We start from the raw sequence: 14301 nt of genomic DNA on the forward strand, positions 1-14301 counted from the left end.
ACCTGCTGAAACCCACCTCTGGCACATACTATTCCAAGTAGGTGAATGTTATTTGATAGGATGGCCAACAAAGCTACCTTAATTCTCCAAATGCCTCTGAAACGAAGGGGCTTAAGGATTCTAAGTTTTACATTATTGTTTTAGATTTATAAACTTGGAAGAAAGCCATGAGATGAAACATATGAGCTGATAATTTATGATGCATACCCATTGTAATGTCTTATTTATTGCAATGACCGAGCTGAGAATAAATTTATGGCAAAGAATTATTTCTCTTCCTCTCCCCTACAATTCCTGAGACAGAGAGTTCGATAGTTTGCTTAAAATCATAGCTGGCATGCCAGGTTTTTTTAAAAAAAAAATATAAACAAACTCTCATAAAATAGACCCTGTCATCTGAACAAACTTAACATCTGTGTAACATGCTTAGGAAAAGAACCATTTGGAATGAAGAGGGCTTTAACCCTGTTATTAGATGTGCTTGCAGAAATGGCAAAGCAGATCAGTTTGATGGAAGAATAGGGAGATCGAGAGAGGAAGGAAGGAAGGAAGGAAGGAAGGAAGGAAGGAAGGAAGGAAGGAAGGAAGGAAGGAAGGAAGGTAGACAGAAAAAAGAAAGGTAGAAAGAAAGAAGAAGGAAGGAGGGAGGGAGGAAGGGAGGGACAAAAAGAAAGGAAGGAAGGAGAGAAGGAAGGAAAGTAAACAGAAAAAAGAAAAGTAGAAAGAAAGAAAGGAAGAAAAGAAAGGAAGGAAGGTAGAAAAAAAGAAGAAAGAAAGATGGAAAGAAAGAGAAAGGAAGGAAGGAAGAAAAAGAAAGAAAGAAAGAAAGAAAGAAAGAAAGAAAGAAAGAAAGAAAGAAAGAAAGAAAGAAAGAAAACTATTACAATTAGAACATGGAAAGTTAGCAGAACAAAACCCTATTTTTCATTGTTTATCATTCTTGGCTTTACACACAATGACTCAATGACAGACTAAAGCCAAGGAGATGGAAAATTGTACACAGTTAATTGTCTCGGACAGTAAGCAAATAAACAATCCCAGTTATGAATAGCTGTATTCCCCCACCCCTCCTGTCCATGAAAAGAAGTGATAGGCATAGAGATGTTCGAGAAAAGTCATTCAAGGCAGGAGAAAGGCATATTTCCTTTTATTGTTTTGAACAAAGGTACTTTCTGCTTGGGAAGCATTTTTTTTCCATCGGTTTGCACTGCCCTGTGCTTCTACAGTATAGATATTCCCATTGCTACCTTTATTATTCAAACAATGCTATCATTACTGAGATGCTCTGCCCAGGTATTGGGGGCCTGTGACCCTCCAGATGTTGCTGTAACTAAAGAGTCTTCTTTCGTTGGGGGTGTTACTTGGAACCCTGTCACCTACTATTCCTCACCACAGCTAGAAGTTAAAGTATTTCCTACATCTATCCTTTATCTCTTTTTATTGACATGTATATGGCACTGGGACGTGGTGGCTCAGTGGCTAAGACACTGAGCTTGTCAATCGAAAGGTCGGCAGTTCAGCGGTTCGAATCCCTAATGCCGTGTAACGGGGTGAGCTCCAGGGGTGGGTTCTACTTACCTTTACTATTGGTTCGCAACGGGACTGCGCGCATGCGCAGACGCTTCTGCACATGCACAGAAGCTTCCTGATGACATCAGGGTCGGTGGGCGGAGCCTCCCGCTGGTTTTACTATTGGTTCTATAGAACCGGTCCGAACTGGGGGCAACCCACCACTGGTGAGCTCCTGTTACTTGTCCCAGCTTCTGCCAACCTAGCAGTTCGAAAGCACGTAAAAAATGCAAGTAGAAAAATAGGGACCACCTTTGGTGGGAAGGTAACAGCGTTCCATGCGCCTTTGGCATTTAGTCATGCCGGCCACATGACCACGGAGATGTCTTCGGACAGCGCTGGCTCTTCGGCTTTGAAACAGAGATGAGCACCACCCTCTAGAGTCGGGAACGACTAGCACATACAGTCAGGTCCAGAAATATTGGGACATCGACACAATTCTAACATCTTTGGCTCTATACACCACCACAATGGAGTTGGAATGAAACAAACAAACACAATGTGTGTTAACTGCAGACTGTCAGCTTTAATTTGAGGGTATGTACATCCAACTCAGGTGAACGGTGTAGGACTTACAGCAGTTTGCATATGTGCCTCCCACTTGTTAAGGGACCAAAAGTAATGGGACAGAATAATAATCATAAATCAAACTTTCCCTTCTTAATACTTGGTTGCAAATCCTTTGCAGTCAATCACAGTCTGAAGTCTGGAACGCATAGACATCACCAGAAGCTGGGTTTCATCCCTGGTGATGCTCTGCCAGGTCTCTACTGCAACTGTCTTCAGTTCCTGCTTGTTCTTGGGGCATTTTCCCTTCAGTTTTGTCTTCAGAAAGTGAAATGCATGCTCAATGGGATTCAGGTCAGGTGATTGACTTGGCCATTGCATAACATTCCACTTCTGTCCCTTCAAAAACTCTTTGGTTGCTTTTGCAGTATGCTTTGGGTCATTGTCCATCTACACTGTGAAGTGCCGTCCAATGAGTTCTGCAGCATTTGGCTGAATGTGAGCAGATAATATTGCCCAAAACACTTCAGAATTCATCCTGCTGCTTTTGTCAGCAGTCACATCATCAATAAATACAAGAGAACCAGTTCCATTGGCAGCCATACATGCCCACGCCATGACACTACCACCACCATGCTTCACTGATGAGGTGGTATGCTTAGGATCATGAGCAATTCCTTTCCTTCTCCATACTCTTCTATTCCCATCACTCTGGTACAAGTTGATCTTGGTCTCATCTGTCCATAGGATCTTGTTCCAGAACTGTGAAGGCTTTGTTAGATGTTTTGACAAACTCTAATCTGGCCTTCCTGTTTTTGAAGCTCACCAATGGTTTACATCTTGTGGTGAACCCTCTGTATTCACCCTGGTGAAGTCTTCTCTTGATTGTTGACTTTGACACACATACACCTACCTCCTGGAGAGTGTTCTTGATCTGGCCAACTGTTGTGAAGGGTGTTTTCTTCACCAGGGAAAGAATTCTTTGGTCATCCACCACACTTGTTTTCCATGGTCTCCCAGGTCTTTTGGTGTTGCTGAGCTCACCGGTGCATTCCTTCTTTTTGAGAATGTTTCAAACAGTTGTTTTGGCCATGCCTAATGTTCTTGCTATCTCTCTGATGGGTTTGTTTTGTTTCTTCAGCCTAATGATGGCTTGCTTCACTGATAGTGACAGCTCTTTGGATCTCATCTTGAGAGTTGACAGCAACAGATTCCAAATGCAAATAGCACACTTGAAATGAACTCTGGGCCTTTTATCTGCACATTGTAATTGGGGTAATGAGGGAATATCACACACCTGGCCATGGAACAGCTGAGAAGCCAATTGTCCCATTACTTTTGGTCCCTTAACAAGTGGGGGGCACATATATAAACTGCTGTAAATCCTACACCGTTCACCTGAGTTGGATGTACATACCGTCACATTAAAGCTGACAGTCTGCAGTTAACGCACATTGTGTTTGTTTCATTCCAACTCCATTGTGGTGGTGTATAGAGCCAAAGATGTTAGAATTGTGTCGATGTCCCAATATTTTTGGACCTGACTGTATGTGTGAGGGGAACCTTTACCTTATATGGCACTAGCACTTAGACTTATACACAGTTGTTTACAGCCTTCTCTAAGCAGTTTAAGAGTCAGCCTACTGTCCCCAACAATCTGGGTCCTCATTTTACCAACCTCAGAAGGATGGAAGGCTGAGTCAACCTTAAGTTGTTCAGGCTGGCAGTGGGCAGAGTTTGCCTTGAATACTGCTTTCTAACCACTGCACCACCACAGCTCAATAATAATACAATTGTGATCTTAATATTAAGTAATTTATTTCAGACCAAAACTATTGTCACATAACTACTTCAATATGACATGCAGTGGTCCTTTTTTATATTATACTCAATTTTGGATGACAAGTTATGTAATTTTATGCTTGCAATCTTGACATTCTAAAATGCTATTAGTATTGATAGACATGTTACTTTTCTTCTTCCTTTTATCAATACTTTCAGCTTTATGAATAATAGAATAGTCATAATTTATAATTATATTACATTGTATTATAATTTATAATTATATTGTATAAAAATCTGCATTGAAATAATACAATGTATCAAGATTCATAACATCTCAATAGGGAAGAAAAGAATGGGATATGATAGAAAAGTCTACAGAAATGAATTGTCTGTTGTTTTCAACATTCTCCTTCCAGCCTTTTTTATCTATCACCCATATCTTCATAGCAAACACTCCATCCACAGTTTCTCAGAGCAAGAATTACTAAACTCTGCCAGGAACTATCATATCTTCAACCAGACTCCCAATAGCAGCTATTGCCAAAGATGGCAACAAGGTTGAAGTATAAGCCAGATGTTTCTAGACCAGGGGTGTCAAACTGGTGGCCTGTGGGCCGGATGCATCACACATAGACCACGCCCACCCCAGCTTCGCGAAGGGAAAAAACATCGCAAAACATCACATGATGGCAACTTGACACGGTGAGTTCAACACCCGTGTTCTAGTCCTTCAGACAACCTTAAGGGACCCATCTTCAGTCCTTGGCTACTGATTCATCTACAGGTAGTCCTCGACTTACAACAGTCCATTTAGTGACCTTTCAAAGTTCACAAAGTTCAACAGCACTGAAAAAAGTGACTTATGACAGGTTTTTCCACAGTTACAATCTTTTGCAGCATCACGTGATCAAAATTCAGATGCTTGGCAACTGGTTCACATTTATGACTGCTGCTGTGTCCTAAGTTCATGTGATTCTGTTTTGCCACCTTCTGACAAAGCAAAGTCAATGGGGAAGCCAGATTCACTTAAGAATCAAGTTGCTAACTCATAAACTTCAGCGATTCACTTAACAACTGAGGTAAGAAAGATCATAAAATGAGGCAAAACTCGCTTAACAAATGTTTCACTTAACAATGGAAATTTTGGGCTCAATTGTGGTCGTAAGTCGAGGACTGCCTGCAGTCCTTCACAAATTCCTTCTCAAGAATATTTGAAGAAAATAAAGATTTCAGTTTTTTTTTAAAAAAAAAAATCCTAAGAGTAAAACACAAAGCTCATTGAGAAAATGTGGTGTTTACCACATAATATGTACATACTGACTGACAGCTCTAAAATTGTACTCCCAGACATCTGGGTAACATAAAGTTGAAGAAGACTGTTATATATTTAGAACAAAGCGAACCTTCCTTCGGAGTAAATATTTATAGAGGCAATTCTGTTCATGTCTCTACAGATAAAAGCCCCATTCAGTTTGATAATAGCATTTGCTCCCTGCTAAGGACGGACAAGACCTCAACAACAATATCATGAACTGACACAAACAAGCCATCGATGGAGTGGAGTAACTTCCTTCAGGCAGCACCAGATGCTGTAGAGAAAGGAAGGCAGGAATTCATTTCAAAATATTTGCCGAAGTGGGAGGAAAAACACTGGGACTCTGCTTCAACAGGAGGAGATAATATCCCTTTTTCCAGCCTCTATATTCCAAACATCTGGAAAATACAGTACATCCATCTCAGACATGAAAGAATAAAAAGCCGCATGTGAAAGAATGACTGTGTGCTCCAATTTAGTAATCTTAACCAAAATTAGACTTTTGCAGCCAGTCTCTTTCTGTAAATAAATTTGGGAAATTGAGCTGATATTTGTAGCAGTTCTTTGCAGGTCCCCTTAAGGAGAACTGAGAAATGTTTTTATTCTTAGCCTTTTCCTGTAGAATCAACATCTGTCAGCCACCCTGGGTACTTCCCTCACCAGGATTCACTGTGAAGCATCTAAGACCGCAGAACTAAATCAGAATTTTCTGCTGGAAGGGAAGAATAAGGGGTCTCTAGGACTGTACAACATGCTAGGTAAAGGTTCCCCTCACACATATATGCTAGTCATTCCCAACCCTAGGGGGCAGTGCTCATATCCATTTCAAAGCCGAAGAGCCAGCACTGTCCGAAGACATCTCTGTGGTCATGTGGCCGACATGACTAAACACCAAAGGTGCATGGAATGCTGTTACCTTCCCACCAAAGGTGGTCCCTATTTTTCTACTTGCATTTTTTACGTGCTTTCGAACTGCTAGGTTGGCAGAAGCTGGGACAAGTAACGGGAGCTCACCCCGTTACACGGCACTAGGGATTCGAACCGCTAAACTGCCGATCTTTCGATCAACAAGCTCAGCGTCTTAGCCACCGAGCCACCACATCCCACTGAGCCACCGCAACCTAATATGCTAGTTTAAGTTAAAATGGACTTTGGTGTTTTGGAATTCAACAGGTTGTGAGAATCCAATCACTAGGAAGTTGTCTGAACTGATGTTGTCATGCTAAATGTTAACATGGTTTCTTTCTTTGGGCCTTGTATGAACTTAACACAGGAATTGTGTTTTGAGCATCTGGGTATAACATTGAAACATAGAATGTGAACTCATCCTAGTAAGAGCAGTTTACAGTATCTAAAATTAAGTTTGGAGGAGTAGAGCAAACTGAAGTAGCTGGATGGTTACTATTAATTCTTTCATATTACCCTTGGACCTTGGCTTCCATCTCGTCCTGGTGACCCCGTTGGTCCTGGAATACCCTAAAGAACACCCAAAAAATGAGTCAAATTGTACACTTAAATTCACATTTCTGCTACTAACAGCAACAGTAATAGTATAATTTACTTATCCATATTTCTTTTAAAAAAGCACATAAATCTAAATATAGACTGATTAATGGCATTGCACTGTCCATTTGTAACTTTTATTGAGCCATGAAGCTTCAGGTAAATGTTCTGAGGGAGAGTCAAAGCAATTACCTTGGAGTCAAATGTCTGAACTGAAGGTTTCATTCAGCCTGCAGCTTCACAGGTGTTTATGGGGAGGAAGGTGGTTCAGAGAGCTGGTAGCGATGGCGCAAGGCTCCGCCCACCCACCTGGGTGTCATTACTTCCTGGTTTTAACCAGGGAGTAATGTGTTTTTTACCCTCTGTGCATGTGTGGCGCGTGCACTTCCGAACCAGTAAGGAAGGTAGATGTCAGCACTCCAAACTACATTCGTTCCAGTGCTGACATAAGGAGGAGAAGAGGGGGCAGCTGGCAAGAGGACACTTGACTTTTCACCTACTTATTTTCCCTGAAGATAATATCCCCTAGGAGATGGGATGGGAGGGGGGACATTCCTGGGAGCTGTAGTAGTAGATATGGGGAGAGTGATTTGGAAGATGGCCAATGAGGCGCAGAGAATTGGGGAACGGAAAGGGAAGGTTGGGGTCAGGAAGACATAGTCGGGAACAGATTGTCATGCTTAATAAATGAAAGATTTCATCAAAGACTATTTGGAAATGCAATTTATTTGAGACAACACCGAAACCTGACAGTAAGTAGATTTCACCCCTGATTTAAAGCCCTTTATAGCATGGGTCCAGGATATCTTAGGAATGATCTTGCCCAATGGGATTGGCTCACCCCACATATTCTGGTGGAAGAGACCAACAGTGGACCCCACGAGCCAAGGAAATTTGGCTAGTGGGGTGTAAGAGAAGAGCCTTTTCTGCTGAGCCCCTCCATCCTTTGGAACATCCTGCCTCCAGAAGTGACGTTTATCCCCTCTCTCCTGGCCTTTTGAAAGGAACTTAAGATCTGGCTCTGTCAACTGGCATGGGTCCCAATAGAGATGCTTAGGATGGAGGTAGCTGGTGCAATGACCAGAACAAGGCACCATCTCTGCTCCATGATTTTCGGTCAATTTAATTCTTGCAATCATAACTGTTCCTATATTTATAACTTTTATACTTCAATTTTTATTGCTTTGTAAGCCACCCGGAATCACTCTAGATAGTGAGATGGGTGGTATATAAATTTAATAAATAAATAAATAAATAATAATAATAATAATAATAATAATAATAATAATAATAATAATAATAATACAGCTCTGAAATATCTAATGACTGAGTAGCTGCAGTAACTCCATTCTAGACCAGCATAGACCAAGGGTTACCTGAAGACCTGGACGCCCAATTTCTCCCCTTTCTCCTTTTTCTCCGCTTGGTCCCTGAAAACGAATAAATGCTCTTTATTATTTATTTCACTGCCCTCCTTTCTTCTCATCCAAACAAAACAATGAATTGCCAATTTCTTTCTGGAGAAGGGAGAAAAAAGGAATCCTAACATTGCTTTTATGAAATTATGGTAAGAAAGTTTTCAACTATGGAAGAAAGGGTGGGATAGCCCTTAATTAAATCCATAAACCATGGCATCCAATTCTTTTTTAATTGTAGCTTGTTTTGATCTACAGTTGTTGGGCAGACTATAGATTACATCCATTACACAAGCAAACTTTTAACCACAGAGTTGGTTTTCTTTAGTTCCTCTCTGCCTCCACCTTCCCATATCTGTGTCTCCATATCTGGCCTAGAGGGAAGGAGAGAAGAAAGCAATCTTTTCTGCTTATAAAGAAAAATAGGAAGAGGAGAATCAGAAAATGTATTTTTCTTACCCTTACGATATTACAATGCTACTTTTTTTGATACTACTTTTGATACTGCTTTGTCTAGAGCAAGCTTTTCATTGAGGGCCGCATCAGGGTTATGTTTGACCTTGGGGGGGCCGGGGTGGGGTTGACCAAGGTGGGTGTGGCCAGCTCGATGTCATTCGTGTTGGGGGTGCCTTTGTCGGCCCGAGCACTCTGCCAGCGAAAACGGGCTCCCGAACTCTGTTTTCGGCTGTGATGGCTTCCTGCAATCCTCTGCCAGCAAAAACGGAGTTTGGGAGGGCCACCCGGGGCCCTTGTGAGCTCTGTTTTTGGCTGTAATGGCCCCCTGCAATCCTCTGCTAGCAAAAATGAAGCTGAGGAGGGCCACGCACAGCCTTCCTGAGTCTGTTTTCACTGGCAGAGGCACACGGGTTGGTTAAGGTGACCAGATTTTAACATTGGTAAAGAGGGACATTGTGGGCGTGGCTTATTTTGTGGGCGTGGCTAGCTGGTCATGTGACTGGGTGGGCGTGGCTAGCTGGTCATGTGACCGGGTGGCCATGGCTATGTCTATAGGGTAAGGTGAACAGATTTTAACATTGGTAAGAAGGACACCATTGTGGGCGTGGCTTATTGTGTGGGCGTGGCTTGGAGGCCATGTGACTGGGTGGGCGTGGCTACCTGGTCATGTGACCGGGTGGCCATGGCTATGTGTATAGGGACTACTCAGAGGGCTGAAAAGTCATTTCTGACAGGTCCTCACACTTTTGACTGGTCCTCACACTTATGACCATCCTCACATTTATGCCCGTGCAGCATTCTTAACAACCATGTCACTCATTTCACAACTGCTTCTCTTCAACAAGGTGACAAGATAGGGCAAAAATGTAAAATGTGAGGACAGTCGTAAGTTCGAGGACTGGTCAAAAGTGTGAGGACCAGTCAAAAATAACTTTTTCAGCCCTCTGAGTAGTCCATATGCACAAAAGGACTAACCAGAGGGCTGAAAAAAGTCATTTCTGACAGGTCCTCGCACTTTTGACTGGTCCTCACACTTATGACCATCCTCACATTTATGCCCGTGCAGCATTCTTAACAACCATGTCACTCATTTCACAACTGCTTCTCTTCAACATGGTGACAAGATAGGGCAAAAATGTAAAATGTGAGGACAGTCGTAAGTTCGAGGACTGGTCAAAAGTGTGAGGACCAGTCAAAAATAACTTTTTCAGCCCTCTGAGTAGTCCATATGCACAAAAGGACTAACCAGAGAGCTGAAAAAAGTCATTTCTGACAGGTCCTCGCACTTTTGACTGGTCCTCACACTTATGACCATCCTCACATTTATGCCCATGCAGCATTCTTAACAACCATGTCACTCATTTCACAACTGCTTCTCTTCACCATGATGACAAGATAGGGCAAAAATGTAAAATGTGTGGACAGTCATAAGTTCGAGGACTGGTCAAAAGTGTGAGGACCAGTCAAAAATAACTTTTTCAGCCCTCTGAGTAGTCCATATGCATTAAAGGATTACAGCAATAGAGAGGGATGAAGGAATGGAAATTAGAGTAGGAGTGAGGGTAAGAGAGGGAGGAAGAGAGGAGGAGAAGGAGAAAGAAAGAGGAAGTAGGGAGGAGAAAAAGAGGGTGGGGGGAAGAGAAAGTAAGAAGGAAAGAAAAGAGAGAGGTGGTAGGTTTGAGGAGAAAGATTGCTGTACAATAAAAAAGATGAAAGGGAAGAAAGCCAACCCCAAGCAAATATAAAGATATTAAGATAAAGAATGAATTGTTAAACTTTAAAGAATAAAAGAGAACAAATATGAATAAATAGCAATAATTAGAAACACACATACAAACATACAATGTATTTTCTTTGAACAGAATATTTGGCTGGTTCACAAATTTAAACAGCGTTTAGTCATTTCAATTAAATTTACAATTTCTATATTTCCTTTTTGCCATATTTATTCCTCATCTATTTTTTAAAAAAACCAATATTACCCTTCATCCTCATCTCTAATCTTAATCAAATTCAATTTTTCCCTTCTATTCTATATTATAGCCCTTCCCATTGTCATCTATTTTTATATCCATCCTCACATTGTTTAATTATGTAATTATGTAATACAGTTGTTTAATACAAATTCAACATTTTAATATAAATCAATTAGTTATAAAACTATCTTTTTTGTATATTAATCAATATGAACATGAATATTCCAATTATTTCCATGCAATCCAATTTCTTACAAATCAATTAATTATATTTACCAATAATAATAAACCAAATAATTTCTCCCATATATTCCTCCGAACCACAACTTAACCATTTCTGCTTTCAACACAATATACAATTAATAGTATCTCAATTATTACAATTCCCTAGTTAAATACAGCTTTTTTTCCTTTGTGTTTTAAAATCTTGAACTCTCCTCCTAAATTTCCCATTGTTTGCAGTTTTTCACCTACCTTTTTTGGGGAGGAAAAATAAAAATAAAAATAAATCTCTCTCTGCCTCATTTTGTCACGCTGCACCAAAGACCCTGGTTTCGGTTTCGTTTCTGAAGCTTAGCTAGGGGGAAAAAAAACTGCTTTACACTGATTGCCTGTAGGGCGGCCCTTTGAAGCCAGACGCTGTTTACCGCTCCGAGTCCCAAGCGACAGGAGAGGAGGGCTGCCTTGCGCTGCAAATATACCAAGGTTTTTTTTTTTAACACTGATCAGCTGTAGGTTGGCCCTTTGAAGCCCCGGGCAAGAGTTTAAACAGTTTTTTTTTCTTCTAGCCATCAGCTGGGGCTCAAGAAAAATCGGGACTTTTTTGAAACGCCGCGGGACGCGGGACAAATTGCTCAAAAGCGGGACTGTCCCGCCAAAAGCGGGACGTCTGGTCACCTTAGGGTTGGTCCTTCGCTGTTTCCAAGTCGAGCCCCACAGGCCAGATCTAAGCACCCTGCAGGCCGGATTTGGCCCACAGGCCTTGAGTTTGACACCCTTGCCCTCAGGCTGTCATTGCAGTGGCTGAAACTACACGAGAAAAGGAGACCACTGTTGGATCAGATTAAAGCCCCATCTAAATCAATTTCCTAGTTCTGACACCATATTTATTTATTTATCACCCGAAGCATGTCACGGAAGTGCCAACATCTTCTGCTTGTGTTCCTAAGCAACTGGACAAGAAGTATCTAACAGAATAACAGAGCTGGAAGAGACCTTGGAGGTCATCTAGTCCAACCCCATACTCAAGCATAATAATAAACCTACCGGAGGTCCTTCGATTGAAAGTCCACTTGGCCCCTGTGGTCCAGGGGGCCCTTGAGGGCCTGGAGTACCAATTTCACCCCGAGGTCCATCAGGTCCCTAGAACCAAAAAAGATCATCATAAATTCCATGCACTTTATTTATTTACATAACCTATTTTATCCTGCTGTTTATTCTAACATGACTCATAAAAGTAATGGAAAAACCTGAACAGTAGTCCTTGACTTACAACTCTAATTGAGACTGGCAATTATGGTTGTAACCTGGGATGGTGGTAAAGGGGTCACCTTTCGACTGGACTTATTTTTACCTTATTTGCGATGGTCGTTAAGGGAACAACACAGTCGCTAAGTAAATTCTGTGGCTGTTAAATAGACACTTTGGTTGCTAAAGGATTGCTGCAGTCATTAAGCAAACGCCATGGTTAAGCAAACCTTCAGTTGCCGTGGGCAGATTTTTGCCAGAAACCGGAAATAAACACCAGTTCCCAGCTAAAATGTCATAAATGGCAGTCATGTGATTACAGGGCACTGCAAACAGCCGTATACACAGTGGTGGGTTTCAAATTTTTTTACTACCGGTTCTGTGGGTGTGGCTTGGTGGGCGTGGCATGGCTTGGTGGGCATGGCTTGGTGGGCGTGGCAGGGGAAGGTTACTGCAAAATCCCCATTTCCTCCCGATCAGCTGAGACTCGGAAGGCAGAGAATAGATGGGGGCGGGGCCAGTCAGAATTTTTACTACCGGTTCTCCGAACTACTCAAAATTTCCGCTACCAGTTCTCCAGAACTGGTCAGAACCTGCTGAAACCTGCCTTTGCGTATACAGATAGCTCTCGACTTACAACAGTTTGCTTAGTGACTGTTTATGGGTGGATATATAGGTGGGCTGTAGGAATTGTATAAAAACAACACCTCACAAAAACAGCGGCATTCCTGAAACCTTTCACACCACTTTGGTGCCAAGTACAGGTATGTAACAGTGTGACGTAACGTGATGGAGAAAGTTTAAGAAAGAAACTTCTTTGTAAAGCTCTAAAATTGAATGTAGAAATTAATAGCGTTGAAGTAGGAGTAACAGAAGATGCCATGATTTCTACCCTCTCTATAGAAATCCTTGCCCTGTTTAGCAATTTTCCTGGTCCGTCCATCCCCAAATTGTTTTTCTCCCAATAATAATGATTAAAAAAAGAACATAACAAGACAAAAGGTCTTGTAGGTCACATTCTACATAGACAATGAAATCATTATGTGGGATCAGTGGCTGGGATCAGTGGTGGGTTGCCCCCGGTTTGGACCGGTTCTATAGAACCGGTAGTAAAAGCAGAGGGAGGCTCCGCCTACTGACCCCGACATCATCAGAATGGGGTCTTCTGCGCATGCACACGGCCCCGTTGCAAACCAATAGTAAAGGTAAGCAGAACCCACCCCTGGCTGGGATATACACAGACTATAATGCAGAAGGAAGCAGCATTGGCCAGTTACCTTTGGGCCATCGTCACCACGGCTTCCTTTCGGACCTCGGAGACCTGGACCTCCCTATCAAACACATTTAAGATTAAAAGAAAATCAAGTAAGTCCTGTTGTTCAGTGTTGCAATGTATTTATATCTCCTACTCAAGAAAGTCCCTATTCAGAGTTTTAGCCAAACAGCTATCTTTTAACTTATCTCAGTTACTTTTCCAACAGGCACAATTCAGTACTACTGAAAATAACTTGTTCTCTCAAGGATGCTGTTGTTTCATAACAGGTCTGTTTGGTTCTAAGCCTGGTTGCAGAATTCACCAATACTGAGGGCATCATCGTCATTCATCAACCGTTATCATCTCCTCCTCCTCCTCCTCCTCCTCCTCCTCTTCTATTCTACCCATAACTCTTCCCCATCCCTAAATATTCCTATTTTTCTTAAGAAAAGCACAATCGGAATTTGGCCTTCACAAAGCCAATTGGGAATTTTCTATAAAAATGTCATTTCTGATTCATTTTTGCACTTTTCTTCATTATGGAAACCAGCCAACGATGCAGATGAGTGACACTTGAGTAAGTGCCCAAGGGTAGATTTCTGTCTTACTCCTGTGACCCTTAGTAAGGCTATGCTTGCTTTAAAACACGGGTGTCAAACTCGCCACGTCACATTGCCATCACGTGAAGTATCCTGACGTTTTTCTCCTTGGAGGAACTGGGGTGGGCATGGCCTGCGTGTGTCCACCAGTTTGACAACCCTGCTTTAAAAACAAATGTAGATGAAATACAAATCCAACATATTTTGAAGGTATTATATTAGGGAAGAGAGAAATGCTAAGGATGTTTCTAGGCATAGTCATTATTGTTCAAAGGCCCTATCCAATGTCTGATTCACTGAAATTGATTGGCGGTCCAATAATCTACCACATTTATTCCATCACTTCTCTTTTCTTTCAGCAAGCATCAAATGAGGAGAGAAAGATGGAATAGCTTGAAGCTTTGATTATCATCTGAAGTAAACAAACATCTGGAAAGTTTCCAGCACTCTTAAG

The 14301-nt window shown here is 41.7% G+C and overlaps 1 protein-coding gene across 1 annotated transcript in view; it reads right to left on the bottom strand.

Moving 5' to 3' along the window:
* COL14A1 (collagen type XIV alpha 1 chain) overlaps positions 1-14301 on the bottom strand; it is a 143459-nt gene that overhangs the window by 31174 nt on the left and 97984 nt on the right. The window contains exons 36-39 of the mRNA XM_070942037.1: positions 13271-13324; positions 11793-11888; positions 8056-8109; positions 6599-6652 (exon numbers count right to left, since the gene is read on the bottom strand). Of these exons, the coding sequence (XP_070798138.1) occupies positions 6599-6652; positions 8056-8109; positions 11793-11888; positions 13271-13324 (258 nt within the window). The remainder of the gene's footprint in view (positions 1-6598; positions 6653-8055; positions 8110-11792; positions 11889-13270; positions 13325-14301) is intronic.

The sequence above is a fragment of the Pituophis catenifer genome, unplaced genomic scaffold (assembly GCF_029215685.1).
Source record: "Pituophis catenifer annectens isolate HBS135680 unplaced genomic scaffold, rPitCat1.0.hap2 SCAF_3, whole genome shotgun sequence".
NCBI lineage: Eukaryota > Metazoa > Chordata > Lepidosauria > Squamata > Colubridae > Pituophis > Pituophis catenifer.